The sequence below is a fragment of the Oratosquilla oratoria genome, chromosome 14, assembly GCF_046742065.1.
Source record: "Oratosquilla oratoria isolate Oo_2021 chromosome 14, ASM4674206v1, whole genome shotgun sequence".
Taxonomy (NCBI): Eukaryota; Metazoa; Arthropoda; class Malacostraca; order Stomatopoda; family Squillidae; genus Oratosquilla; species Oratosquilla oratoria.
Window position 1 is genome coordinate 62,072,279 of NC_134790.1, and position 27,722 is coordinate 62,100,000.

The following is a 27,722-nucleotide window of genomic DNA, read 5'->3' on the forward strand; positions in this document are numbered from 1 at the left end:
CTCTTAGCAACATATCACATTTGATATCCTTAGATCTATTTATCCAAAATGCTTTCAAGTATTTAAATATAAAGTATACATATCTAAGTAAAATAGAAGAAAATAAACAATGAACAAGGATTAACTTTATTCTCTGATAAAATGCTAAAAACATCTATCTAATAATTAATCTAGTTCTCTGCTACTACAAAAGTCTGAGAGACAAAGATGCACCAAACATCATCATCCAGCCAGCATGCATATACCTCACAACTGCCACCAAGCGTTGTGAACTGTGGGGCCAAATGGAGAGGAAAGGCAATAATCTAATACATTCAGTAAACTCCAATGGGTAGAAACATGGGTGAAAAAAAGTTCAACATAACAAATCACAAACACAAAAAGCTACCTATGTATGATAGCACAAACAAAACCTATCTTGTGTAAATCCAGTTGTGGCATATTGTATCTCTTATGCAGTCTACTAATGTATATCAATGTCAAACAAATGTCAATGAATGCAAAATTGCCCAGTAACAAAGCTGCAATTTTTTTAAAGGGAGTAAACTTAAAGTGGAAAAATTAAAAAATAATATTTGTACTGTAATACAAGTTTTTAGAATATGGTATTGAAAGTAAATGGGGAAAACTGATGAAAACAATAATAATAATAATGGGAAACATATCTGCAGGGAAGGAAAAAACTGATAACACAACTTCCAGTGTCATTTGACAAAAGAAACTACAAAACTGTAGGGTCACCAAGAGCCAAGTTTATATCATTACACAATAACAAACTTATATCTTTTATTCAGTACCACACTGAATTGGCCAGTTATCTAAATCCTTTGCAAAAATACTAAGTACACCTGTGAAACAAATTCTTTACCATCAATGAAGTGCATACAATACTTGACAAAACTTGAACTCTTTGTGTACCAAAGGGATAATCAAGTTGCTTTTTTTGCAAAAATGCTTATGCTTCAAAAAGTGTTTTCAAGACATAATCTTTTATTTTCACAGTGGGAAGATAAATATTCGGTCTAGCTGACCTTTAATAATAACAGATATTACACTTGCCAAGGAGAAAAGCAACAAGAAATAGTAGACCCTGAGTCAGTTTTTCAAACCTGGAAACATCAACTTGCATTTACAGGTAATATTCTGTATCTCACAATTAATTAGAAAACACTTTTGAGAGCATAAACAATGTTGCATGTGGTAAGGTGAATCCTACCACTGAGTTGATGGGGTCACAGAGCACCACCAATGCACTACAGTCGTAGTCATACACCAGAGACCAAACGTCGCCCACAGTGGTTGGCAGAGGCCATTCCGTCACAATGTATTCTCGTGGATGGGTGTAGCCCTGAAAGCATTCCACCAATGGCAAAAATCAGATGGTCTTTTGTAGTTTTCAGCATCCATGGATCAGCTCAGCTGGACCTACAAAAGCCCCAAGATTTCCTTTGGGTTATATATACATTCACTGAAGTCTTCTGTAGTCTTCTGCAATCCTGTGGTACATAATTAAAAAGTAAATGCCTCCTGATCATATTCCCTCTTTGGCCTTCAGAAAATCTTGCTGACTTCAATCCACCTGTCAAAAGTCATATTAAGTTTTAGTTTATAGTCCTACCTCAATATGCATATGCTTACCGAAGCCTCAGAGGGAGGAGGGTTGCACAAGACAACGATGGAAGTGACATCATGGTCGTACACAAGTGACCACAAATCGGAGGTGGTAGAACGCAGAGGCCACTCCGTCACCAGATACTCCCGGGGCCTTACGTAGCCCTGCACACATACGCACAGTCACACCCATGGAATTGGAGGGAAAGGAAGGGATATTTAATAAAATCAATTACACCAACAATCTATGCAAAAACTAGGCATGAAAAATGTCTGCAAAAAGTTGTAAAAGCTTTATGAAAAAAGCCACACTGGCTTCAGGCTGGGAGTGGGGAGAAGCATTCCAGGACAAAGATGTACGCAAACCAGATCTCCACGTCATAATGGAGAATAAGAAGGAAAAGAGAAACCCACCCATGCAAAGAGTACATTTATATATATATATATATATATATATATATATATAAATAAATCATATACGTACATAACCTATATATGCCAACAGCTTTTTCCCCCTTACAAGGGAGGTAGCCAATATATATATATATATATATAGTGCTCGACAAGAAAGTATGAATGGTTAGCGAGAATGAGTGACGAGGAGAATGAATGAGTCATAAATCAATAAACAAAAGCTCACTTTGTACCTCTAATACTTTGATGGGTGGCCTTTACGTGCAATGATCTCACAAAGGCGGTTTGGAATGGAAGTGGCGTACATGGCAAGATATGCAGGGGTTATACTAGCCCAGGATTGGTGAATGGCTGCCTCGAGCTTAGGCACAGAGCTCATATCTTTACCCTGCAGGTCTTGTTTAATGTGGTTCCACAGGTTTTCTATTGGGCTTATGTCAGGACTATTGCCTGGCCAGTCTGCTATGTAAGGTATATGACAGTCTTTAAGCCACTGAGTAACACTGCGAGCAGTGTGGGCTGGGGCGTGATCTTGTTGAAAGATGTTAGCACCTGAGCTATTAAAAGAATCCTCCAGGTGGTCATTTAAGAGTTCATAATAAACATATTGGTTCACTTTTACATTTTTTGGTAGTACAACAAGGCTCCCAAGTCCTCTTCCACTAAAACTTCCCCATACCATGAGAGAATCAGGGTGTTTCACTGTTGAATGTACCAGGGGTCAAGAGGGCTGCTACCTGCATGCCAATACACATTTCCACCCCTATTGCCAGTCATAGTAAAGGTAGACTCATCGGTCCAGAGAATATCCAGCCACTTGTCATCATCCCCACTGAAGATATTTCTTGCAAGACTCAACCCTATGCCGCCTCTGGTTAAGAGTGAGAAGAGGCTTCTTCACCGGGCGGTGGCTTCTGTACCCAAGGACGTGAATGCGGCGGCTAACTGTTCGCACACTAACCCCCCCAAAGATTCCCGGGTTACTTTCTTTTATTTTTCTGGCGGTAACATGTGGATTATGCTCTAACTGTCTATTTGATAGCATTAGTAGCACGAGGGGATGTCTTTTTGGGGTACTTTTTCCTTAGTTTGTAACCAGGTGTGTCACAGCCACCTTCCTTCTTAAAAATGGCAACCCACTTGCACACAGACGTCTTGCCAACCCCAACCTGCTCTATTATTTCCTTTGTTTGGTGACCAGATTTATGTAAAGCTATGATTTGGGTTATTGTCTCTTGTGATAAATACTTGTTCTTGCCCATATTAAGGCTAGAAAGCACCTCTGTCTGCAAAATACACTGACCCTCTTGACCCCCGGTACGTTCAACAAACAGTGAAACACCCTGATTCTCTCATGGTATGGGGAAGTTTTAGTGGAAGAGGACTTGGGAGCCTTGTTGTACTACCGAAAAATGTAAAAGTGAACCAATATGTTTATTATGAACTCTTAAATGACCACCTGGAGGATTCCTTTAATAGCTCAGGTGCTAACATCTTTCAACAAGATCACGCCCCAGCCCACACTGCTCGCAGTGTTACTCAGTGGCTTAAAGACTGTCATATACCTTACATAGCAGACTGGCCAGGCAATAGTCCTGACATAAACCCAATAGAAAACCTGTGGAACCACATTAAACAAGACCTGCAGGGTAAAGATATGAGCTCTGTGCCTAAGCTCGAGGCAGCCATTCACCAATCCTGGGCTAGTATAACCCCTGCACATCTTGCCAAGTACGCCGCTTCCATCCCAAAATGCCTTTGTGAGATCATTGCACGTAAAGGCCACCCATCAAAGTATTACAGTAGCTGCGAAAAGTTTGGGTGCAAAATTATAGGCGCCCCAACTTTCCCCTAAACTCAAAACATGCGAAAAATACAACTTTTCGCTATTTTTCAATGCTAGCGTTTGTACCCGTATTTAGCCGAGACAATACACACTATTTGGCAACTCTGTTTAGGCGCACTCGATGTCACATGGAGTCAGTTTCTAAACATCTCTCACGGAGAGTAGTCTTTTTTTTTGCGGTGGTCTCTGTTTTTGTGCCTTGATATCTCCGTAATGGGAAGTGGTAAAGAGCTGGAAAGAGACACAGTTGTTACAATCATAACCCTCTATAAGGAGGGTTATAAGTGTAAAGATATTGCTACTCGTGTGGGAATTGGTATGCGTCAAGTGCAGACCAGAGCGATGCTTTGAAGTATGAATGATGTCACTTCCTTCGTCTTGAAATTTCTTGGTCCACTTTTGCACTTGACGCACTCCAATTCCCACACGAGTAGCAATATCTTTACACTTATAACCCTCCTTATAGAGGGTTATGATTGTAACAACTGTGTCTCTTTCCAGCTCTTTACCACTTCCCATTACGGAGATATCAAGGCACAAAAACAGAGACCACCGCAAAAAAAAGACTACTCTCCGTGAGAGATGTTTAGAAACTGACTCCATGTGACATCGAGTGCGCCTAAACAGAGTTGCCAAATAGTGTGTATTGTCTCGGCTAAATACGGGTACAAACGCTAGCATTGAAAAATAGCGAAAAGTTTGGGTGGAAAGTTGTATTTTTCGCATGTTTTGAGTTTAGGGGAAAGTTGGGGCGCCTATAATTTTGCGGCCAAACTTTTTGCGGCCACTGTAGAGGTACGAAGTGAGCTTTTGTTTATTGATTTATGACTCATTCATTCTCCTCATCACTCATTCTAGCTAACCGTTTGTACTTCCTTGTCAAGCACTGTATATATATATATATATATATATATATATGTATATATGTATATATATATGTATATATATATGTATATATGTATATATATATGTATATATATATATAAATATATATGTATATATATATATATATATATATATATATATATTTTACATTGCAGATTCATATTAACTATAGAAGAAATTTAATGTATAAATCAATGACCCTTTTCCCCTTATAATGGGGATGGCTAAGATTGAACAAGAAAAGAAAAAGTAATGGAACAAAATAATTATTCTAGAATATGATTATGGTGATACAAACACAGAAGATATTTACATTCTCATGATTTGTCTTAAAGGTGCACACCAGAGATTATTCACACTACAGCAGAAGTACAATAATTATGGTATGTTTTCATAACTTCCTGTAATTTTCCTGATTAAAATTCATATGACAAGTTTGAATATTAAAACACTGATATAAGGTCATAACACACCACTCTCAGGGTCTTAAAATGTAATGATTTTGAAAACTTATTTTTTTACTTTGATTCTTCATGTAAAATTTTGTGTAATACTGTGCTGACTACATGGAAGAATTTGTTTCAAACTAAAACAAATTATTCATACACTCCATACCTTTCCTTACCTGAGGAAGAAATCTATGTTTTGAAATCAAGCTTCAACTGAACTTAAGAAAAGGAAGTATGCAAAGAGAAATTATGAATTATAATAACAAAAAAACTAAGGACATGAAAACTGATTTCAAAGGAGGGAACGGATATATATATATATATATATATATACATATTTATATACATATATATATATATATATATATATATATATATATATATATATATATACACATTTGAACAACCATAATGCACTTTAATTCTAAGCAATCAACATCGGGAGACCCGATGGGGCCATATGCAGAAATTGAAATGTGGTATTGCTGAGGACTTGAACTCAGTGATCACATGACACTTGTCATGTGATTGCTGAGTTCGAGTCCTTGGAAGTACCACATTTCATTTCTGTATGTGGCCCAATTGGGTCTCCCGATGTTGATGGCTTAGAATTAAAGTGCATTGTGGTTGTTAAAATGTATCTCTAATCACTGGGACCCATTCAGTGTTGTACAAATATATATATATATATATATATATATATATATATATATATATATATATCTATATATATAAAAAAATATATATATATATCCTTGAAAAGGAAAAAACAAAAAACCTGAAATAAAACAAACATAACTATGAAAGAAAAGACAGATGTGCAATTTAATTTATACATTATGAAAACAATGAGTTCAGCAGTACCATCTATTTATGTAAGTTACAATTTGTCATACAAAAGAAAATACAGTAAGAATACTAATATGTGAATTATATACTGAGTTAAACCTCATTACAACACTATCCTTTAATTAACACAGATGCATAAGCACAGATATTACATGAACAATTCAGCCAGACATAAAGTATCTCATTATATGTCAACATAAATTTGTGCACTGTTTGACCTTACCATGCTCTTTCCTCAAATCACTAGAATTAGAGCAAATAAGGAAGAACAAACTATGAAAGTAAACTATTTACAATTGTAGGAACTATATATTTTCATTAAGGTCAGTTATATATTTTCATGTTGTTCACGGCCATACAGTATGCAGGAAAAACATCATTTATGTCTTCAAAGTTTGTAATACTTACATCAACAAAGACAGAGTTGATGTAGTCTGTACAGCTATTGCCTTGGAAAGAAGTCAGATATGGACGAAAATTGTCAGCTGTAAAGGAAAAGGTAAATTTGCTCAATATACATAATTAGAATCATGATATCAGATCTCTAAATTAGTGTTACAAATAAAAATAATTTCCTTGTTCATTATTTCCTGCAACTTTGTAAATAGCAAATAGGCATCTGAGAATGGATGCAAACAGAAGTCAATATGAAGTGGTGATTGTGACTACAACACTGTATGGGGCAAAGACTTGAAATTTAAATGAGGCAGAAAGAAGTTTAAATGTATTTGAGATGACTTTTTGCTTGGAAGAAAACTGAGGGTAGTACAGGTACTCCTCGTTTAACGACCTACTCGGTTAGCGACGACGCGGAGTTACGACGGGCTTTATGACAGACGTTTAACGTAAATCTCCCAAAGTTACGACGTCGTGTACGATAATTAAGTTGGCTGAGGCAAATTTGTATGATGTTATAATTGAACTTGTACGGTGGATATTAGCTGTGAGGTAAAGTGTTCTGAAGCTTAGGTCTACATTACCATCCTGCAAGCTGCAAAAACTACCTGGGGTACAGTATATACCGGTAGTGGTAAATTTTTAGTTTCGACCATGGGCGCAATATAGCAATAGAAAATTAATTATTAATTTTGTAAATTATAATGTATCAAAGTAATATGCAATTTTGTGAGCGGAAAAAAAAAGGTGCTAAAACAAATTTCGTAAGTAACAAAGTCATGTCGGACGAATGGTACACCATGTTTGTTATGATAGATGCCGATGTCAAAGAAATAAAAGGATGATGAATTCGTCTAACCTAAACTAAACTGACCTGTGTTTGATAAATTAAATGTCATCCGGCTCGTCCTCGTCGTCGTCGTGAGAGACGTTGGCAGACGACAAGATGGCGTCCCAATCCTATGCTACCGACTTCGTTCATTAGCATATTTTCTTGTAGCATGGTATTTTTTACTTTCATTTCCGCCCACAAAATTGCATATTACGTTGATATATTTTAATTTACAAAATTAATAATTAATTTTCTATTGCTATATTGCACCCATGGTCGAAACTAAAAAAATACCCCGGTATTCAATATGGAATGTCAGCATATGTGGATTTGGTCATATACGGTAATTTCAGGAACCTAACCACCGTAAATAAACAGTAAATAAAGCTTTAATGTACTGTATAAAAGAGGGAAAATACACGAAAATAAAGATACACGTATTGCTGGACATTGTACATACAGTACATGTACGTATATGTATACACTTTTGCTTAACGACCAATTCTGTTAATGACGGCGCACTGCTCCCAATTGTCGTCGTTAAACGAGGAGTGGTTGTACTCAGAAATAAGAGTTCTTCTTGGGAAGAGATTATTAGTGGAGTTCCACAAGGATTAGTATTGGCACCAATAATATTTGCTATTTATGTGAATGACATGGACAAGGGTGTGGAATGTTACATGAGCTTCTTTGCAGATGATGCAAAACTATTAAAGTGAGTACTGAAACAGAATGTAACCCACTAGAGAGAGATCTGAACAGGGTTTAATGGAGTCAGAAGTGGGATGTGGACTTCAACATCAAGAAATGTAGCATAATGGAGTTTGGAAAAAGTAAAAAAAAAAAGGATATCAGGACAATATAAAATTGGTGCAAAGGAAGAAAAGAAAGTGGGATCTGAAAAAGACCTAGGAGTAATCATAACAAAGGATATGCCCCCTGGCAAATATTTAAACAAAATTGTCAGAGAAACCTATAACTTGCTAAGATCAATAAAATGCTTACTTGGATGAAGAAATGGTAAAGAAAATACTAGTCACACTGATAAGGTCAAAATTGAAGTATGCAGTGACACTATGGTCACCCAGTACTAAAAATAATATAAGGAAAATTGAGAGAATCCAGAGAGGAACAATGAAGATGGCCCCAACACTATCTAAACTGTCATATGAAGACAGCTTGTCAAAACTAGAATTACCCACTCTGGAACAAAGAGAAAGAGGCGACTTGTTGACCATCTACAGAATTATGAGAGGTATACAAGTCCTTGATATAGAAGACTTACTAAATTGGGATAAGAGAAATACAAGAGGACATGGAAGCTTAAAAAGGACAGTTATACAAGAGACCTGAAAAAGAACAGCTTCCCCACAGAAAGGTGAATGTATGGAACATACTAGATGAAACAATAGTGTGTGCAAAAATAATACATGAATTGAAGAGCAAATTAGATATGGCAAGATACAGAGACAGGACACCACAATCGAAGCTCCCCTCCCCATAAGATACAACAAGGTAAATACTGTACACACACACATAATGACAAGTTTTAGATTCATATCTAGGGTGTACATTCAATGATCAACAGGAAGATTACACTAAATTGCATATTAATATCCTATTACAAACTAAATTGGTGTGGTTTGGACTGTATGAACTCAATCATAATTTTGACAAAAATAAAGGGTGCACATCTGGTAAACAGTAAGTTTACACTAAGTTCCAAGCAAATTCTACTTAGGACTAAACTGATATGGGTTGAAAAGCATACACCAACTTAGAAATTTGAAGATGCATACATATTCATATTGATCAGACTATCTTTATATAATGAATACTAGTCACATACTTACGTGGTACACACAGAACATTTCTGTTTTTAAAACGATTATCTGCTCTGTGACCTCCAGCACAATCTCCTATGGTAAATCTTGGAGTCATTTTGCAGATTTGCTGAAAAATCAAGTTTTGAAAAAATTTCAGTCACCATAGCTTAGAATAACTTTTAAGGAACAAAGTACTGACCTTTAAATACATCCTATGTTTCCAAATATACTTATTGATATACAAATTCCATATTTCATTTAACGTTTTATGCACATACAGTACTTACATTTAATTTCTGTATGAGAATTGCATAAAGAAAGAAATTTTTATTCGAAAAAATTGGGGAAAGTAACAGTATACCAGTCATTCTAAAATTATTTATTAATAAAGAGAACAATGTGGAACAATGTCTGGGGTTTTTATATCTAGTGAGCGATATGCCTTTTTTTTTTTTTTTCTTTTCTTTTTTAACCTAGTTGTAGAGTATGGGTCTGGAACAAGCTCATGGGGTCTCATTTCTTTTTCTCCATTTGTCAAACCTTGCATTGATTTTTTTTATTTTTTAGTGTTAGTTTGGTTTATATTTTCATCAAACTTATTCCACAGGTCTACACTTCTATGTGAAAATCTATACTTCCATATATCTTTTAAATATATATATATATATATATATATAATTTTAATAAGACCTGTTGTCATATGTGTGTATTTACCAAACTGTACCTAATTGTAGTATAGGCTACAATAAAAGGAGCAACGCTTGTTGGGTCCTGTCTCCTACTCTTCCAATTTCTCATACCTAACCTCAAATTTGTGTACAGTTCCAACTGAATCTATACCCTTGATTTCCAGTTTTCATTTTTAGATTTTAATTCATGTATTGTTCAAGCTTGGGCTATATCACCTTCTAAGCTATTCCAAGAATTTATGTATCTATATGGAAAACTGTATTTTTTCATATCCTTTAGACATGTGGTCTTTCTCAATTTCCTCCCATGACCTCTTAAAACCCTCCCATCCTTAATCAAGAGATCTATCTTTAGTCTGTGTGTATTTACCTAGCTGTATTTACCTAGTTATATTTTACGGGAAGGGGAGCTATGCTCGTGGTCTCCCGTCTTCATATCTCATTTTATCTAAACTATTTTTAAATTCATGTATTGTTTTTGCACACACTACTTTCTCATCTAACTTGTTCCAACTGTCTATTACTCTGTGAGGAAAGCTGTTCTTTTTCAGATCTCTTCTATAGTCGTCTTTCTTGATTTTCTTTCTGTGTCCTCTTGCATTTCTATCATCCCATTTTATTAGATCCTCTCTATCAATAATTTCTATGCCTTTCATGATTCTGTAAATAGCTATCAAATCTTCTCTCTCTCTTCTTTGCTCTAGTGTCTGTAGTTCAAGTTTTGCAAGTCTCTCTTTATATGATAGTTTTGAGAGTGTTGGTGCCAATTTTGTAATTGCTCTTTGTATTCTTTCAAGTTTTTTTATACATTTTTTTGTGCTTGGTGACCACATCATTGCTGCATATTCCAATCTTGGTCTTATCAGAGTGATTAGTATTTTCTTCACCATTTCTTCATCCAGGTAAGTGCCACTTTGATTGTTCTTATTGAATTATAAGTTTCTCCAAAAATCTTATTTATATGTTTCTCAGGTGACATATTATTCATTACAATGACTCCCAGGTCCTTCTCATTTTCAACTTTTTTTATTCCTTCTTCTCCCAATTTATATGATCCTGTTATTCTGTTTTTGCTTTTTCCAAATTCCATTATACTACACTTCTTAGTATTGAACTCCATCTCCCACTTCCTACTCCATTCCCATACTTTATTGAGATCACTCTGTAGTGTTCACTTTTTTTAATAGTTTTGCATCATCTGCAAAGAAGCTCATATAACTTTCAATTTCTTCATCCATATCATTAATATATATAGCAAACATTATTGGGGCCAGAACTGTTCCTTGTGGAACACCACTTATTACTTCATCCCAATTTGAGTGTTTGTTTTTTATCACTACTCTCATTTTTCTTCCTTGCAAAAAGTCTTCCATCCATTTAAGCAGTTTGCCCTGTATTCCTCCTTCAGTTTCTAATTTCTTAAGCAACTTCTTATGTGGTACTTTGTCAAAAGCTTTTTTTAGGTCTAGAAATGCACAATCAGCCCATCCATCTCTTTCTTGTATTATATCTATTAGCCTTGAATAGAAACATATTAAATTGGTGATGCATGATCGTCCTTGTCTGAATCCAAATTGCCTTGGATTTAGCACTTTTTTTTTTTCCCAAATATTTTACCCATCTACTTTTGACAATTCTTTCACAAATTTTTGCTATTGTACTTGTTAGAGAGACTGGTCTATAGTTGGTAGGGTCTTCTTTATTTCCCCCTTTATATATAGGTACTATATTTGCTTTTTCCAATCTTTTGGAACTTTTCCTTCTTTCAAGGAACTGTTTATTATGCTATGTATTTTGTCTGCCAGTTCATTCCTGCATTCTTTCAAAATCCAGTTTGCTATTTCATCTGGTCCATGCGATTTTCTGACATCAAGATTACTCAGGTGTTTCATTATTTCATTCTTTGTTACTTCTATTTCTTTCATAGGAGGGACTTTCTCTTTCCATTCGATCTCTTCAGGTTGTATGTTCTCCCTTGTAAACACTGATTTAAAATGCTTGTTCATAATTTCCGCCATTTCTATTTCCTCTGAGTATTCAACTCCTCCTTGTTTTAATTTCTCTAAATCTTGTTTGTTTTCCAGTTTGTTGTTTACAAATCTGTAAAATAGTTTTGGTTGATCTTTACACTTTTCTATGACATCTTTTTCATATTTTCTCTTTTCCTCTCTGCACGTTTGTACATATTCGTTTCTATAACAAGTACATATTTTCCATTTTTCAGGTCTTTGTCTTTCTTCTATTTGGTCCAAGCTTTATCTCTTTTGTCTTTTAACTCCCTACAACTTTTGTTGTACCAGCACTTTACATATTCTTTATCTTGTTTTTGTCTTGGCACATACTTTTCCACTCCTTTTTTTTTTTTTTTTTTTTTTTATAAATTTTTGTCAAAATATTCCATTTCTCTTCCACTGTTGTTTCTTCTTTGTATATTCTTTCCCAGTTTTCTTTTTGAAATAATTTTCTTATTTTATCAAAATTTGTTTTTTCATACATCATTCTTCCTTTTCTATATTGTTAATTTCTTTTTATGTATTTTTCCTCATTTAGTTCCAGTTCAATCAATATGTGGTCACTTTTACTTATTGGTGTCTTATATTCAATCTTTTCCACTATTCTAGGTTCAGATGTGATTATTAGGTCTAGTCTCGATGGTTCTTCTTCATTTCTATACCTAATGTTCTCCTGTATCCACTGTGTCATTGTATGGTCAATAATCATCTCGAGTAGAACATTTCCCCATGAGCCATCTCCACCCTTTACTGTCATCTCTTCCCAGCAGACTTCTTTGCAATTAAAGTCGCCCATCATAACTATTCTTCCTCCATCTTCCATTATCTTATTTAATGTTATCCTTGTGTCTTCTAACATACTTTTATGTTCACTCTCTTCCCATGAGGCTGTTTTTGGAGGCACATAATTTATCACAAACTTTCTGCTCTTCTTATCTCTGTCTTCCACTTCGATCATAATCATCTCTACTGTATTCTTTCCATATGTGACACACCTCACGTTTATATCCTTCTTAGTCAGGAACATAACTCCACCCCCTTGTTTTGTCTCTCTGTTTCTAATCCAATAATTATATGCATCATGTCCTACACTGTTGGGTGGTAGTGGACCTTTTAATTTTGTTTCTACAATTCCCATTATGTCCGGTTCTTTTTCCTTCAGATAATCATTCAACTCATTCAATCCTGTTATTAATCCATCTATATTTGTGTAAGACACATTTAGTTTTCTGCCACTTCCATTGTTTTCTCTGTTTCCTTTTTGTTTTTCTCTAGTATGTCACATTTCCTTACTTTCATATTCACTACTCTCCAATAGAATTTCTCTTTTTCTGACTCTGTTCTGTTCTCATTTTTTTCCTTAGCTTCTTGTATTTTCATTTTTTTCTCCTCTCTTTCCTCTTTATTCATTTCTCTTTTTATCCATACCTTTTTATATTGTTCACTTGCTGCTAGTTTCCCTGATTTTGTTAAGATATTCTCTGCTGTCGTTTGTGACCTGAATTTAATCTTAATTGGTCTGGTCTTATCTGTACTATACTTTTCTAGTCTATACATCTCTTCAATTTGTTTCATGATTTCAGGTTCATCTTCCTGAATTAATTCTAGTAAACTGCTTACTTTTTCTTTTTCCTCTTTGATTCTTGTGGTTCTATTTAGGTCATATTTCTCTTCCATTCCTAATATAATTATACATTTATTTTTATCTGCTAAGTCTCTTACTATATTCTCCTTCTGTCTAATCACTTTAATAACTGAGTCTTCAGTTTGTTCTTTCATTTGCTGTTTTATTATGTCAGTAAATGCAACTTTACTGTTTTCTTGGATTTTTTTCCAACCCTGTGCTTCTTTTGCTATGGCCTCTTTATTGTCTTTATTATTCCTCTTTAATTCCTCATTCTCATCTTTTACTTCTTTTAACTGTCTTTTTAATTCCTCTATTTCTTTTGTTAAGTTTTTGTTCACCTTCTCTAGTCCCTTCCAATTTTTCAACTCTCTGCACAATCTTTGCTATATTACCAAACCTACTCTCCCATTGTTCAGTCATTTTTTCAAGTTTCTCCTCTAGTCTTGCTAATCAGGGGAGGTTGGTACCCCCCTCCCTCATCAAATCCCTGGAAATTATTATCTTCATCTTCCATTGTGCTGCTCTTATTTCTAATCTTTACATTTTTGTTAATCCCTTATTCTCCAAAATCCTCAGTCCTTCGTTTGTTTACAAGACGCCTGGCCTCCTGGACCAAGTCCTCCCCTTCCTCATTTCCTTCCATTTCCCTCAGTAATCCCTCCCCTTCTCCTTTTTTCTCACCTTCCCACTACACCACAAGCTTTCCCCTTCCCTGTAAATACAATAAGGTACTTCCTTGATGTTGAGATCCATGTAAAATTTTATTTTTCTTCAGAACTCCAATCTTCGCCGTCCACCCGACGAAAGTGTGTGTATTTACCTAGTTGTATTTACCTAGTTGTATTTTACGGGAAGGGGAGCTATGCTCGTGGTGTCCCGTTTTCATATCATGTTTTATCTAAACTATTTTTAAATTCATGTATTGTTTTTGCACACACCACTTTCTCATCTAACTTGTTCCAACTGTCTATTACTCTGTGAGGAAAGCTGTTCTTTTTCAGGTCTCTTCTATAGCTGTCTTTTTTTATTTTCTTTCCATGTCCTCTTGTATTTCTCTAATCCCATTTCATCAGATTCTCTCTATCAGTAATTTCTATGCCTTTCATGATTCTGTAAATAGCTATCAAATCTCCTCTCTCTCTTCTTTGCTCTAGTGTCTGTAGTTCAAGTTTTGCTAGTCTCTCTTCATATGATAGTTTTGAGAGTGTAGGTGCCAATTTTGTAATTGCTCTTTGTATTCTTTCAAGTTTTTTATACATTTTTTTGTACTTGGTGACCATATCGTTGCTGCATATTCCAATCTTGGTCTTATCAGGGTGATTAGAATTTTCTTCACCAATTCTTCATCCAGGTATGTAAATGCAACTTTGATTGTTCTTATTAAATTATAGGTTTCTCCAAAAATCTTATTTATATGTTTCTCAGGTGACATATTATTCATAACAATGACTCCCAGGTCTTTTTAATTTTCTACTTTTTTATTCCTTCTTCTCCCAATTTATATGATCCTGTTATTCTGTTTTTACTTTTTCCAAATTCCATTATACTACACTTTTTTGTATTGAACTCCATCTCCCACTTCCTACTCCATTCCTGTACTTTATTTAGATCTCTCTGTAGTGATTCACAATCTTCTTCCGTGTTCACTTTTTTCAGTAGTTTTGCATCATCTGCAAAGAAGCTCATATAGCTTTCAATTCCTTCATCCATATCATTAATATATATAGCAAACATTATTGGGGCCAGAACTGTTCCTTGTGGAACACCGCTTATTACTTCATCCCATTTTGAGTGTTTGTCTCTTATTACTACTCTCATTTTTCTTTCTTGCAAAAAGTCTTCCATCCAATTTAGCAGTTTGCCCTGTATTCCTCCTTCAGTTTCTAATTTCTTAAGCAACTTCTTATGTGGTGCTTTGTCAAAAGCTTTTTTTAGGTCTAGAAATGCACAATCAGCCCATCCATCTCTTTCTTGTATTATATCTATTAGCCTTGAATAGAAACATATTAAATTGGTGATGCATGATCGTCCTTGTCTGAATCCAAATTGTCTTGGATTTAGCACGTTGTTTTTTTCTAAATATTTTACCCATCTATTTTTGACAATTCTTTCACAAATTTTTGCTATTGTACTTGTTAGAGAGACTGGCCTATAGTTGTTAGAGTCTTCTTTATTTCCCCCTTTATATATAGGTACTATATTTGCTTTTTTCCAATCTTCTGGAACTTTACCTTCTTTCAAGGAACTGTTTATTATGCTATGTATTATGTCTGCCAGTTCATTCCTGCATTCTTTCAGAATCCAGTTTGCTATTTCATCTGGTCCATGCGATTTTCTGACATCAAGATTACTCAAGTGGTTCAATTTTTCATTCTTTGTTACTTCTATTTCTTTCATAGGGGGGACTTTCTCTTTCCATTCAATCTCTTCAGGTTGTAAACACAGATTTAAAATGTTTGTTCATAATTTCCGCCATTTCAATTCCTCTGTGTATTCAACTCCTCCTTGTCTTAATTTCTCCAAATCTTGTTTGTTTTTCAGTTTGTTGTTTACAAATCTGTAGAATAGTTTTGGTTGATCTTTACATTTTTCTATGACATCTTTTTCATATTTTCTCTTTTCCTCTCTGCACACTTGTACATATTCATTTCTATAACAAGTATATATTTTCCATTTTTCTGGTCTTCTGTTTTTCTTCCATTTGGCCCAGGCTTTGTCTCTTTTGTCTTTTATCTCCCTACAACTTTTATTGTACCAGCATTTTACATATTCTTTTTCTTGTTTTTGTCTTGGGACATACTTTTCTACTCCTTTTTTATAGATTTTTGTCAAAATATTCCATTTCTCTTCTACTGTTGTATCTTGTTTGTGTATTCTTTCCCAGTTTTCATTTTGGAAGAATTCTCTTATTTTATCAAAATTTGCTTTTTCATACATCAATCTTCCTTTTCTATATTGTTCATTTCTTTTCATGTATTTTTCTCATTTAGTTCTAGTTCTATCAATATGTGGTCACTTTTGCTTATTGGTGCCTGGTATTCTATCTTTTCCACTATTTCAGGTTCTGATGTGATTATTAGGTCTAGTCTCGATGGTTCTTCTTCATTTCTATACCTAGTGTTCTCTTGGATCCATTGTGTCATTGTGTGGTCAGTAATCATCTCAAGTAGAACACTTCCCCATGAGTCTTCTCCACCATTTACGGTCATCTCTTCCCAGCATATTTCTTTGCAATTAAAGTCGCCCATCATAACTATTCTTCCTCCATCTTCCATTATCTTGTTTAGTGTTATTCTTGTGTCTTCTAACATGGTTTTATGTTCATTCTCTTCCCATGAGGCTGTTTTTGGGGGCACGTAGTTTATTACAAACTTTCTGCTCTTCTTATCTCTATCTTCTACTTCTATCATGATCATCTCTACTCTATTGTTCCCATATGTGACATTCTTCACACTTATATCCTTTTTAGTCAGGAACATAACTCCACCCCCTTGTTTTTTCTCTCTGTTTCTAATCCAATAATTATATGCATTGTGTCCTATGCTGTTGGGTGGTAGTGGACCTTTTAATTTTGTCTCAACAATTCCCATTATGTCCGGATCTTTTTCTTTCAGATATTTGTTCAGTTCATTCAGTACTGTTATTAATCCATCTATATTTGTGTAGGGTACTTCTAACTTTCTGTTATTTCCATTGTATTCTCTGTTTCTTTTGTGTTTCTCTCTGTTATTTTCCATTGCTTCAATTTCATATTCACTACTCTCCAGTAGAATTCTTGTTTTTCTGTCTCCGTTCTGGTCCCGTGTTTTTTCTTAGCTTCATGTCTTTTCCTTATTTCCTCCTCTCTTTCCTCTTTATTCATTTCCCTTTTTATCCATACCTTTTTATATTGTTCACTTGTTGTTAGTTTCCCTGATTTGGACAAGATATTCTCTGCCGTCATTTGTGACCTGAATTTAATCTTAATTGGTCTGGTCTTGTCTGTACTATATTTCCCGAGTCTGAATTTCTCTTCGATTTGTTTCATTATTTCTGGCTCATCTTCCTGAAATAATTCTAGTAAGTTTCTTACTTTTTCATTTTCCTCTTTGATTCTTGTGGTTCTATCTGGGTTATGTTTCTCTTCCATTCCTAATATAATTATACATTTCTTTTTGTCTGCTAAGTCTCTTACAATATTCTCCTTCTGTCTCATCACTTTGATAACTGAGTCTTCAGTTTCTTCTTTCATTTGCTGTTTAATTATATTAGAAAATGCAACTTTACTATTTTCTTGTATCTTCCTCCACCCCCTCTGCCTCTTTTGCTATTGTTTCTTTATTGTCTCTATTGTTCTTTTTTAATTCTTCATTCTCCACTTTTACTTCTCTTAACTGTCTTTTTAGGTCTTCTATTTCATCAGTTAAGTTTTTGTTCGCCTTCTCTAGTTCTTCCAATTTTTCAAACTTCTCGGCAATTTTTGACATCTTGCCAAACCTAATCTCCCAATGCTCAGTCATTTGTTCAAGTTTTTCCTCCAGTTTTGCCAGTCGGGGTAGGTTGGGGTCCGCCGCCCCTCATTAAATCCTTGAAAATTATTATCCTCACCTTCCATTGAACTGCTTTTATCTATGTTTCTGATCTTTACAATTTTGTTAGTCCCATCATCGAGATCCAAGTCATCCGTTCGGCGTTTGTTTACATTCCGCCTTGACTCTTGGACCAAGTCCTCCCCTTCCTCATTTCCTTCCATTTCCCTCAATATCCCTTCCTTTCTCCTTCCCTATCACTTCCCCACTATTCCACGAGCTCTCCCCTTCCCTATAAATACAAAAGGCACTTCTCTGGATGTTGAGATCCACATAGTTTTTCCTTTTTCTTTTGAACACCAGTTCTCGCCGTCCATTCGGTGAAAGGGTGTATTTACCTAGTTGTATTTACCTAGTTGTATTTTGCGGGAAGGGGAGCTATGCTCGTGATGTCCCGCCATTGTATCTCGCAGTGTCTAGTTTGTTTTTAAACTCATGAATGGTTTTTGCGCATACTATTTCATTATCCAGTTTGTTCCAAGTGTCCAAAACTCTATGTGGAAAACTGTTTTTCTTCAGTTCTCTTCTATAGCTATGTTTTTTTATTTTCTTTCCATGTCCTCTTGTGTTTCTTTTGTCCCAGTTAAGTACCGTATTTTTCGGACCATAAGGCGCGGGCAAAATCCTTAAAATCGGCCAAAATCGGGTGGTGCGCCTTATCGTGCGGTGCGCCTTATATGTGGCTTCAGTGCAAAAAAATGCCTCGGATAGTGACGTACTATTTTGACACATTTCGTAGCTAGCCTGCCGACGGCGACAGTGCATAGGCTAAACAAAAGTTACAACCAAGTTATAACCAAGGTGCATGTATCTTGACAAGAAAATTGCGAAAATTTCGACAGTTTTCGGGTCCATGCCACCGCATTCATTCACGCTATCATGGCTATGACATGATAGCGTCCACAACACAGACAGCCATTTTGCATTGGTCTAGTCTCGCTCCACTCAGACTAGTCATTTGGGTATTTTTTTAGTTTCGATCATGGGCGCAATATAGCAATATAAGATCAATTATTAATTTTGTAAATTAAAATGTATCAACGTAATATGCTAATGAAAGAAGTCGGTAGCATAGGATCGGGACGCCAACGTCTCTCACGACGACGACAACGAGGACATTTAATTTGCAGGTAATGATATATTAAACACAGGTTAGATTAGGTTAGACGAATTTATCACCCTTTCATTTCTTCGACGTCGGCATCTATCATAACAAACATGGCGTACCATTCGTCCGACACGACTTCGTTACTTACGAAATCCGTTTCAGCATTTTTTTTTCCGCTCACAAAATTGCATATTACGTTGATACGTTATAATTTACAAAATTAATAATTAATTTTCTATTGCTATATTGCGCCCATGGTCGAAACAAAAATTTACCTTCATTTGTAATCTTGTGTTTTTAAGTGAATAGAGAATTCCGGGATTAAACTGCTACTGTTGGTTTTATTCCCCACAATTCCCGTAACATGTTTGTTGTTTTATAGGGGTATTGGCAGGGCAGACCGTCCATGGAGGTGGTCTGATTTCACTGACAAAAAAAAAATATATATATCATTTATTTTTGTAATTTTGCTAAATCCCAACCAATTTTTCTCATTCAACAACGAAAATGTTCAGTTCTGAATGCACTCACATTTGCATGATTATCCGATGACGAGACCAGGTTAGCTAGGTCAACATGAAAATGGAATTCCTGATATTTGAGCTGAAGTAGTTCTCATGGTATGCAGAAAGTCGCTATGAGTACAATGCAATTTGAATTGTCCATCTAGCTGTCCTAGTTCTCTAGATATTGCATTTTGAAGGGAAAATCGGGCCGAAACGTGCGGTCTGACTAATCGCCGATCAAACGTAAACAATGACGGTTTTTACCGATAGGCACAATTTTATATAAGAATTTAGCATATGGTTGCATTATTTGACCTATTTTCTTTAGAATGTGTGATTTCCATGTAATTTAATCAAAGAATTACGTTTTTATCCTCTGTAAAATTACCCACCACAGCTACGAATACCGTCATATTACATGAAAATCACACAATTTAAAGAAAATAGTTTGAATAATTCAACTATATGCAATCTATTACACTAATAACACAACAGTAACAAACTTAATAGTGTAGCTTGATCCATACCACCAATGATCATAGATAGCGGGCAGGACGAATCGTAGCTGTGGTCCGTAATATTACGGAGGATAAAAACGTAACTTCTCTTTGATCATATTACATGAAAATCACACATTTTAAAGAAAATAGTTCAAATAATTCAACTATAAGTCTATTACACTAATAACATAATAGTAAGAAACTTAATAGAGTGAAGTTTGATTCATACCACCAGTGATCATAGATAAGATGGCGGGATGGACGTTGATGCTGTTGTTATCCGATAATCCGACCCGATAGAAAAAAAAAAGAAAAAAAAAAGTAATTAGTACCACCGATTTCTCAGCTCTTCCGTAACACGCCGCCTTTATTTTGGTACTAGAACAATCCGCGAGACTAGTAGTTTTCGTTCATTTTGGTCAGTTGCCAATACACTGAATTTATTTAGCTCATTTTTTACACTGAAACATAAACCAATTTTCGATTTACTGCTGAATGCAAGCCGCCATGTTTATCTTATGTTTTTATGTACCGACAGGTAACTGATGATGTAATTGTTTGAAATTTACTACGATCGTAGTAAATGCACTCTCATAACATTTGTATGAATGAAATTTCCCGCGGTATGTAAATTTGGCCGTTTGCATGGCGTGCGCATAAAATGACGCGCTATTGTGCTCGTCATCGACGGTGGCGCCTCTGATGTTTGACCTACCTAACCAGGTGCGCCTTATGGTCAGGTGCGCCTTATGTAAGGACGGGGAATAGCAAATTACGGGTGCGTCTTATGGTACGAAGCGCCTTATGGTCCGAAAAATACGGTAAGTTCTCTCTATCAAGTATCTCTGTGCCTTTCATGATTCTGTAGATGGTCAATAGGTCACCTCTCTCTCTTCTTTGCTCCAGTGTCGGTAACTCCAGTTTAGCCAATCTCTCCTCGTATGATAGGTTTGCAAGTGCAGGTGCCATTTTTGTAGCTGCTCTCTGGATTCTTTCTATTTTCTTTATATTCTTTTTGGTACTGGGGGACCACAATGTCGCCACATACTTTAGTCTAGGCCTTATCAATGTAACCAATATTCTTTTTATCATGTCTTCGTCCAAGTATGTAAATGCCACTTTTATTGATCTTAGCAAGTTGTAAGTCTCCCCGACAATTTTGTTAATCTGTATATCATAGGACAAGTCGTTCGTGATAATTACGCCCAAATCTTTTTCGGATCCTACTTTCTTTACTTCCTTGGTTCCAATTGTATATTTTCCTGATATTCTGTTTTTGCTTTTTCCAAACTCCATTATGCTACACTTCTTAGTATTAAAGTCCACTTCCCATTTCTGACTCCAGTTCCATACCCTATTTAGGTCTTCTTGCAGTGCTTCACAGTCCTCATCAGTTTCTACTTTCCTTAACAGTTTGGCGTCATCAGCAAAGAAGCTCATGTAGCAGTTCACGTCCTCGTCCATGTCATTCATATAGATAGCAAACATTATTGGTGCCAGTACAGATCCTTGCGGTACTCCACTGATCACCTCTTTCCAATCTGAATATTTTTCTCTGAGCACTACTCTCATCTTTCTACCAGTCTGAAAGTCCTCCATCCATTTTAGTAGGTTTCCTTGTATTCCTCCTATGTGTTCCAGTTTTTTTAGTAATTTTCTGTGTGGTACTTTGTCGAAGGCTTTTTGGAAGTCTAGGAATGCACAATCAGCCCATCCATTTCTTTCTTGCACTATGTCTATTAGTCTTGAGTAAAAGCATATTAAGTTTGTGGTGCATGATCTTGTGTGTGTGTATTTACCTAGTTGTATCTTACAGGAAGGGAAGCTATGTTTGTGGTGTCCCGTCTTTGTATCTTGCAGCGTCTGGTTTGCTCTTAAATTTGTGTATAGTTTTTGCACATACTATTGTTTTGTTCAGTTTGTTCCAGACATCCACCATTCTGTGTGGATTTTTTTTTTTTTTTTTTTTTGTCTCTTCTATGACTGTCCTTTTTTAGTTTTTCATGTCCCCTTGTATTTCTCTTATCCCAATTTAGTAAGTCCTCTCTATCAAGGACTTCCATGCCTTTCAAAATTCTGTAGATGGTCAGCAGGTTACCTGTTTCTCTTCTTTGTTCCAGAGTCAGTAAATTCAGTTTTGAGTCTCTCCCCACATGACAGATTTGAAAGTGTTGTGGCCATCTTCATAGTTGCTCTTTGGAGTCTTCCAATTTTCTTTATTTATTTATGATAGGAAGAGTTATTTATTTATGATAGGAAGAGTTAAGGATGTACATGTGCTAAGGGGAGAGGGTGGGGGAATATCAGATCATTTTTTGGTGGAAGGTAAGCTGAGAGTGGAGGATAGATGGAGAAAGAGGAAAGGGACAAAAGGTAGGGAGGTTCTTAGAGTGAACTCCTTGAATGAAAAGGAAAAGGAGAAGGAGTACGAAAAGAAGCTGAAGGAGGAGTGGGAGGGAGTAAAGGATGGAGCAGAGATGGGTGTGGAGGAGGAATGGGGATGGTTCAAGGAGGGAGTCTTAAAGTGTGCAAGGATGGTGTGTGGAACAAGAAGGACAGGGGGAAATAGAGGAAAGGGTAGTGAATGGTGGGATGAGGAAACAAAGAAGGTTGTAGAAGAGAAGAAGCGAGCATTCACAGATTGGTTACAAAAGAGGACGGGGGAGTCATATGAGACGTACAAAGAAAAGAAAAGAGAAGTAAAGCAAAAGGTAAAGGAGGCAAAGAGGAGAGCAGATGTGAAATGGGGTAAGAGTATGACACAAAATTTTGAAAGTAATAAAAAGATGTTTTGGAAAGAAATTAAGAGAGGAAGAGGAGGCGAATCAAGTAGGGAAGAAAAGGTAAAAGGTACAGATGGAGAGATGATAATGGAAGAGATGGCAGTAAGGGGAAGATGGGCAGAATATTTTAGGGAGTTGCTAAATGTGAAGGAGGATAGGGAAGGAAAGATAGCTGCAGTGGGAAATGCGAAGAAAATGAGAGTGATGAGTGAGGAGAATGGAGGAGAAATAGGGAAGGATGAGGTGAAGGCAGTTGTAAAGATGATGAAAGCAGGTAAGGCACCTGGTCTGGATGGATGCCATGCAGAGTGTCTGAAAAGGGGAGGTTCAGTGATGGTGGACTGGTTGGTGAGGTTATTTAATGTTTGCTGGAGAGAGGGTAGAGTACCGGAGGACTGGAGAAGTGCCTGTATAGTTCCTCTTTACAAGGGAAAAGGGGACAAGTGTGAATGTAATAGTTTCAGAGGGATTAGCCTGTTAAGTGTAGTAGGGAAGGCTTATGGGAGGATCTTAATTGAGAGGATTAGGAGAGGAACAGAAGGAGTAATTGGTGAGGAACAGTGTGGTTTTAGGACAGGTAGAGGTTGTGTGGATCAGATCTTTGTGGTAAGACAGATATGTGAGAAAGCTATAGGAAAGGGGAAGGATGTTTTTTGGGCTTTTATGGATCTGGAAAAGGCTTATGATAGGGTAGACAGGAAGGCACTGTGGGAGGTTATGCAGATATATGGGATAGGAGGAAAGCTTTTGGGAGCTGTCAAGAGTTTTTATGAGAGTAGTAGAGCTTGTGTCAGGATTAGAAATGGAGAGAGTGAGTGGTTTGAAGTAAAGGTGGGACTTCGTCAAGGATGCGTTATGTCGCCCTGGCTGTTCAACTTATACATGGATGGGGTGGTGCGAGAGGTGAATGCTAGGGTAGTGGGTCAGGGATTGGAGATGGTTAAAGAAAATGGAGAAAAGTGGGAGGTGAGCCAGCTGTTGTTTGCGGACGACACTGCGCTTGTGGCAGGGTCAGAGGAGGGATTGAGGAAGCTGGTGGCAGAGTTTGGGAGAGTATGTGATATAAGAAAGCTAAAGATAAATGTGGGTAAAAGTAAGGTGATGAGATGTACAAGGGGTGAAAGTGGCAGTAGACTGGAAGTGAACATTAAGGGAGAGCGACTGGAGGAAGTGGATAGTTTTAGATACTTGGGTGCAAGTGTAGCAGGAAAAGGTGGAGTGAAGGTGGAGGTAGAATGTAGATTGAGAGAAGCGAGTAAATGCCTTGGTGGTTTAAAGAGTGTAATGAGGAATAGACATTTGGGAATGGATGCGAAGAGGAGACTGTATGAAGGAGTGATTGTGCCAACAGCACTGTATGGGGCAGAAACGTGGAACATAAGAGAAGAAGAGAGAAGGAGTTTGAATGTGTTTGAGATGAGGTGTCTGAGAAGTATGGTGGGGGTTACTAGGCTAGATAGAGTGAGAAATGAGGAGGTGAGGAGGAGAACAGGGGTGAAAAAGGATTTGGGAGATAGGGTTGATGAAAGAATATTAGGATGGTTTGGACACATGGAAAGAATGAGTGAAGAAAGACTAGTAAAAGAAGTATGGAAGGCAGATGTGGAGGGAGTGAACATGAGGGGACGTCCTAGGATGAGGTGGATGGATGGGGTGAAGGGGGCTTTGGGGAAGAGGGGAATGTCTGTTGAGGAAGGAAGGGAGAGGACGGAAGACAGAGGTGAGTGGAGAATGGTTGTATATGGATGATGTTGTGATTGCATGAGGAGGAATGGGCGGGGGGTGGGGTAGTATGCGTGAGTAAATTTTGACGCAGCCCGAAGGGATTTCTCCCCGTCCTCTCCTTATATGCAAGGGGGGACGGAGAGGGGGGGTCGCCGATTAAATGAAGCGGCCTTGCTGTGGATGTGCTGTGTCTTGCGACACTGCTTCTGGCCCAGGGCGGTGGGCAGGGTGCAGGGATGACCCGTCATCCAGGAGGTGCTCAGATGAGAGGGAGGGTGGGAGGGGTGTGGAGTGTATTTAGGGATGAAATGGGTGGGAGTGTTTTTATGCCTTTCCCTTTTTGGCTACCTCCCTTGAAAGGGGGAAAAAGCCTTGGTATATGTATGTATGTATTATTATTATTATTATTATTATTATTATTATTATTATTATTATTATTATTATTATTATTATTATTATTATTATTATTATTATTTTTTTTTTTTTTTTTTTTTTTTTTTTTTTTTTTTGTACTGGGTGACCAGAGTGTTGCAGCATACTCCAGTCTAGGCCTTATTTGTGTGACTAGTATTTTTTTATTTATTTATTTCTTCATCCAAATAGGTAAAAGCCACCTTTATTGATCTTAGCAAGTTCTAGGATTCTCCGACAATTTTGCTTATCTGTTTATCAGAGGGCATGTCATTTGTGATGATTACTCCCAGGTCTTTTTTCAGATCCCACTTTCTTTACTTCCTTTATTCTAATTGTATATTGTCCTCATTTTTTTTTTTTTTTTTACTTTTTCCAAATTCCCTTATGCTACATTTCTTAATGTAGAAGTCTACTTCCCACTTCTTACTCCATTTCCAAACCTTGTTCAGGTCTCTCTGCAGTTATTCACAATCCGTTTCAGTATTCACTTTCCACAGCGATTTGGTGTCATCTGCAAAGAAGATCATGTAACATTCCACATCTTCATCCATGTCATTTACATAGATAGCAAACATTATTGGAACCAATACTGATGCCAGTGGAACTCCATTAATCACCTCTTCTCAAGCTGAATTCTTTTCTCTGAGCACTACTCTCTTTTTCCTTCCATACAAGAAATCCTCCATCCAGTTAAGTAGTTTACCTTGTATCCATTCTATGTTTTCCAGTTTTTTAAATAATTCATATGTGGTACTTTGTCAAAGGCTTTTTGTAAGTCTAGGAAAGCAAATCAGTCCATCCATCCCTTTCTTGTATGATATCTATTAGTCTTGAGTAGAAACAGATAAAATTTGTGGCACATGATTTTCCTGTCTGAACCCAAACAATCTCAGATTTATTATACTGTCTTCTTCCAGGTGTTTTAGCCATGTATTCTTGATCATTTTTTCACAAATTTTGGCTACAGTGCTTGTAAGGGAGACCGGTCTGTAATTTGTTGGACAATCTGTTCGTATGTCAATTTGGAGAGTGTTGGTACCATCTTTGTCGTTGCTCTTTGTATTCTTTCTAATTTCTTTATATTCTTTTTAGTACTGGGTGTCCATAGTGTTGCAGCATACTCCAATCTTGGTCTTATCAGTGTAACTAATATTTTCTTTACCATTTCCTCAACAAGTAATCAAAGGCCACTTTCATTGATCGTAGTAAATTGTGTATTTACCTAGTATTTACCTAGTTGTATTTTACGGGAAGGGGAGCTATGCTCGTGGTGTCCCGTCTTCATATCTCATTTTATCTAAACTATTTTTAAATTCATGTATTGTTTTTGCACACACCACTTTCTCATCTAACTTGTTCCAACTGTCTATTACTCTGTGAGGAAAGCTGTTCTTTTTCAGATCTCTTCTATAGCTGTCTTTTTTTATTTTCTTTCCGTGTCCTCTTCTATTTCTATGATCCCATTTGATCAGATTCTCTCTATCAGTAATTTCTATGCCTTTCATGATTCTGTAAATAGCTATCAAATCTCCTCTCTCTCTTCTTTGCTCTAGTGTCTGTAGTTCAAGTTTTGCTAGTCTCTCTTCATATGATAGTTTTGAGAGTGTTGGTGCCAATTTTGTAATTGCTCTTTGTATTCTTTCAAGTTTTTTTATACATTTTTTTGTACTTGACCATATCGTTGCTGCATATTCCAATCTTGGTCTTATCAGGGTGATTAGAATTTTCTTCACCATTTCTTCATCCAGGTATGTAAATGCAACTTTGATTGTTCTTATTAAATTATAAGTTTCTCCAAAAATCTTATTTATATGTTTCTCAGGTGACATATTATTCATAACAATGACTCCTAGGTCCTTCTCATTTTCTACTTTTTTTATTCCTTCTTCTCCCAATTTATATGATCCTGTTATTCTGTTTTTGCTTTTTCCAAATTCCATTATACTACACTTTTTTGTATTGAACTCCATCTCCCACTTCCTACTCCAATCCTGTACTTTATTTAGATCACTCTGTAGTGATTCACAATCTTCTTCCGTGTTCACTTTTTTCAGTAGTTTTGCATCATCTGCAAAGAAGCTCATATAACTTTCAATTCCTTTATCCATATCATTAATATATATAGCAAATATTATTGGGGACAGAACTGTTCCTTGCAGAACACCGCTTATTACTTCATCCCATTTTGAGTGTTTGTCTCTTATCACTACTCTCATTTTTCTTTCTTGCAAAAAGTCTTCCATCCAATTAAGCAGTTTGCCCTGTATTCCTCCTTCAGTTTCTAATTTCTTAAGCAACTTCTTATGTGGTACTTTGTCAAAAGCTTTTTTTAGGTCTAGAAATGCACAATCAGCCCATCCATCTCTTTCTTGTATTATATCTATTAGCCTTGAATAGAAACATATTAAATTGGTGATGCATGATCGTCCTTGTCTGAATCCAAATTGCCTTGGATTTAGCACATTGTTTTTTTTCTAAATATTTTACCCATCTACTTTTGACAATTCTTTCACAAATTTTTGCTATTGTACTTGTTAGAGAGACTGGTCTATAGTTGGTAGGGTCTTCTTTATTTCCTCCTTTATATATAGGTACTATATTTGCTTTTTTCCAATCTTCTGGAACTTTTCCTTCTTTCAAGGAACTGTTCATTATGCTATGTATTTTGTCTGCCAGTTCATT

The 27,722-nt window shown here is 36.2% G+C and overlaps 1 protein-coding gene across 10 annotated transcripts in view; it reads right to left on the bottom strand.

Moving 5' to 3' along the window:
* The window catches only part of LOC143032891 (receptor-type tyrosine-protein phosphatase kappa-like), a 984,894-nt gene that overhangs the window by 57,996 nt on the left and 899,176 nt on the right, over positions 1–27,722 (bottom strand). For 4 of the 10 annotated variants that reach the window (XM_076198111.1, XM_076198112.1, XM_076198113.1 and 1 more), the window contains 4 exons: positions 9,136–9,235; positions 6,463–6,539; positions 1,639–1,776; positions 1,217–1,348 (listed from right to left, as the gene is read on the bottom strand). In XM_076198111.1, coding sequence (XP_076054226.1) covers positions 1,217–1,348; positions 1,639–1,776; positions 6,463–6,539; positions 9,136–9,235 — 447 coding nt within the window. The remainder of the gene's footprint in view (positions 1–1,216; positions 1,349–1,638; positions 1,777–6,462; positions 6,540–9,135; positions 9,236–27,722) is intronic. The other 6 variants (XM_076198115.1, XM_076198117.1, XM_076198116.1 and 3 more) reach the window with 3 other exon arrangements.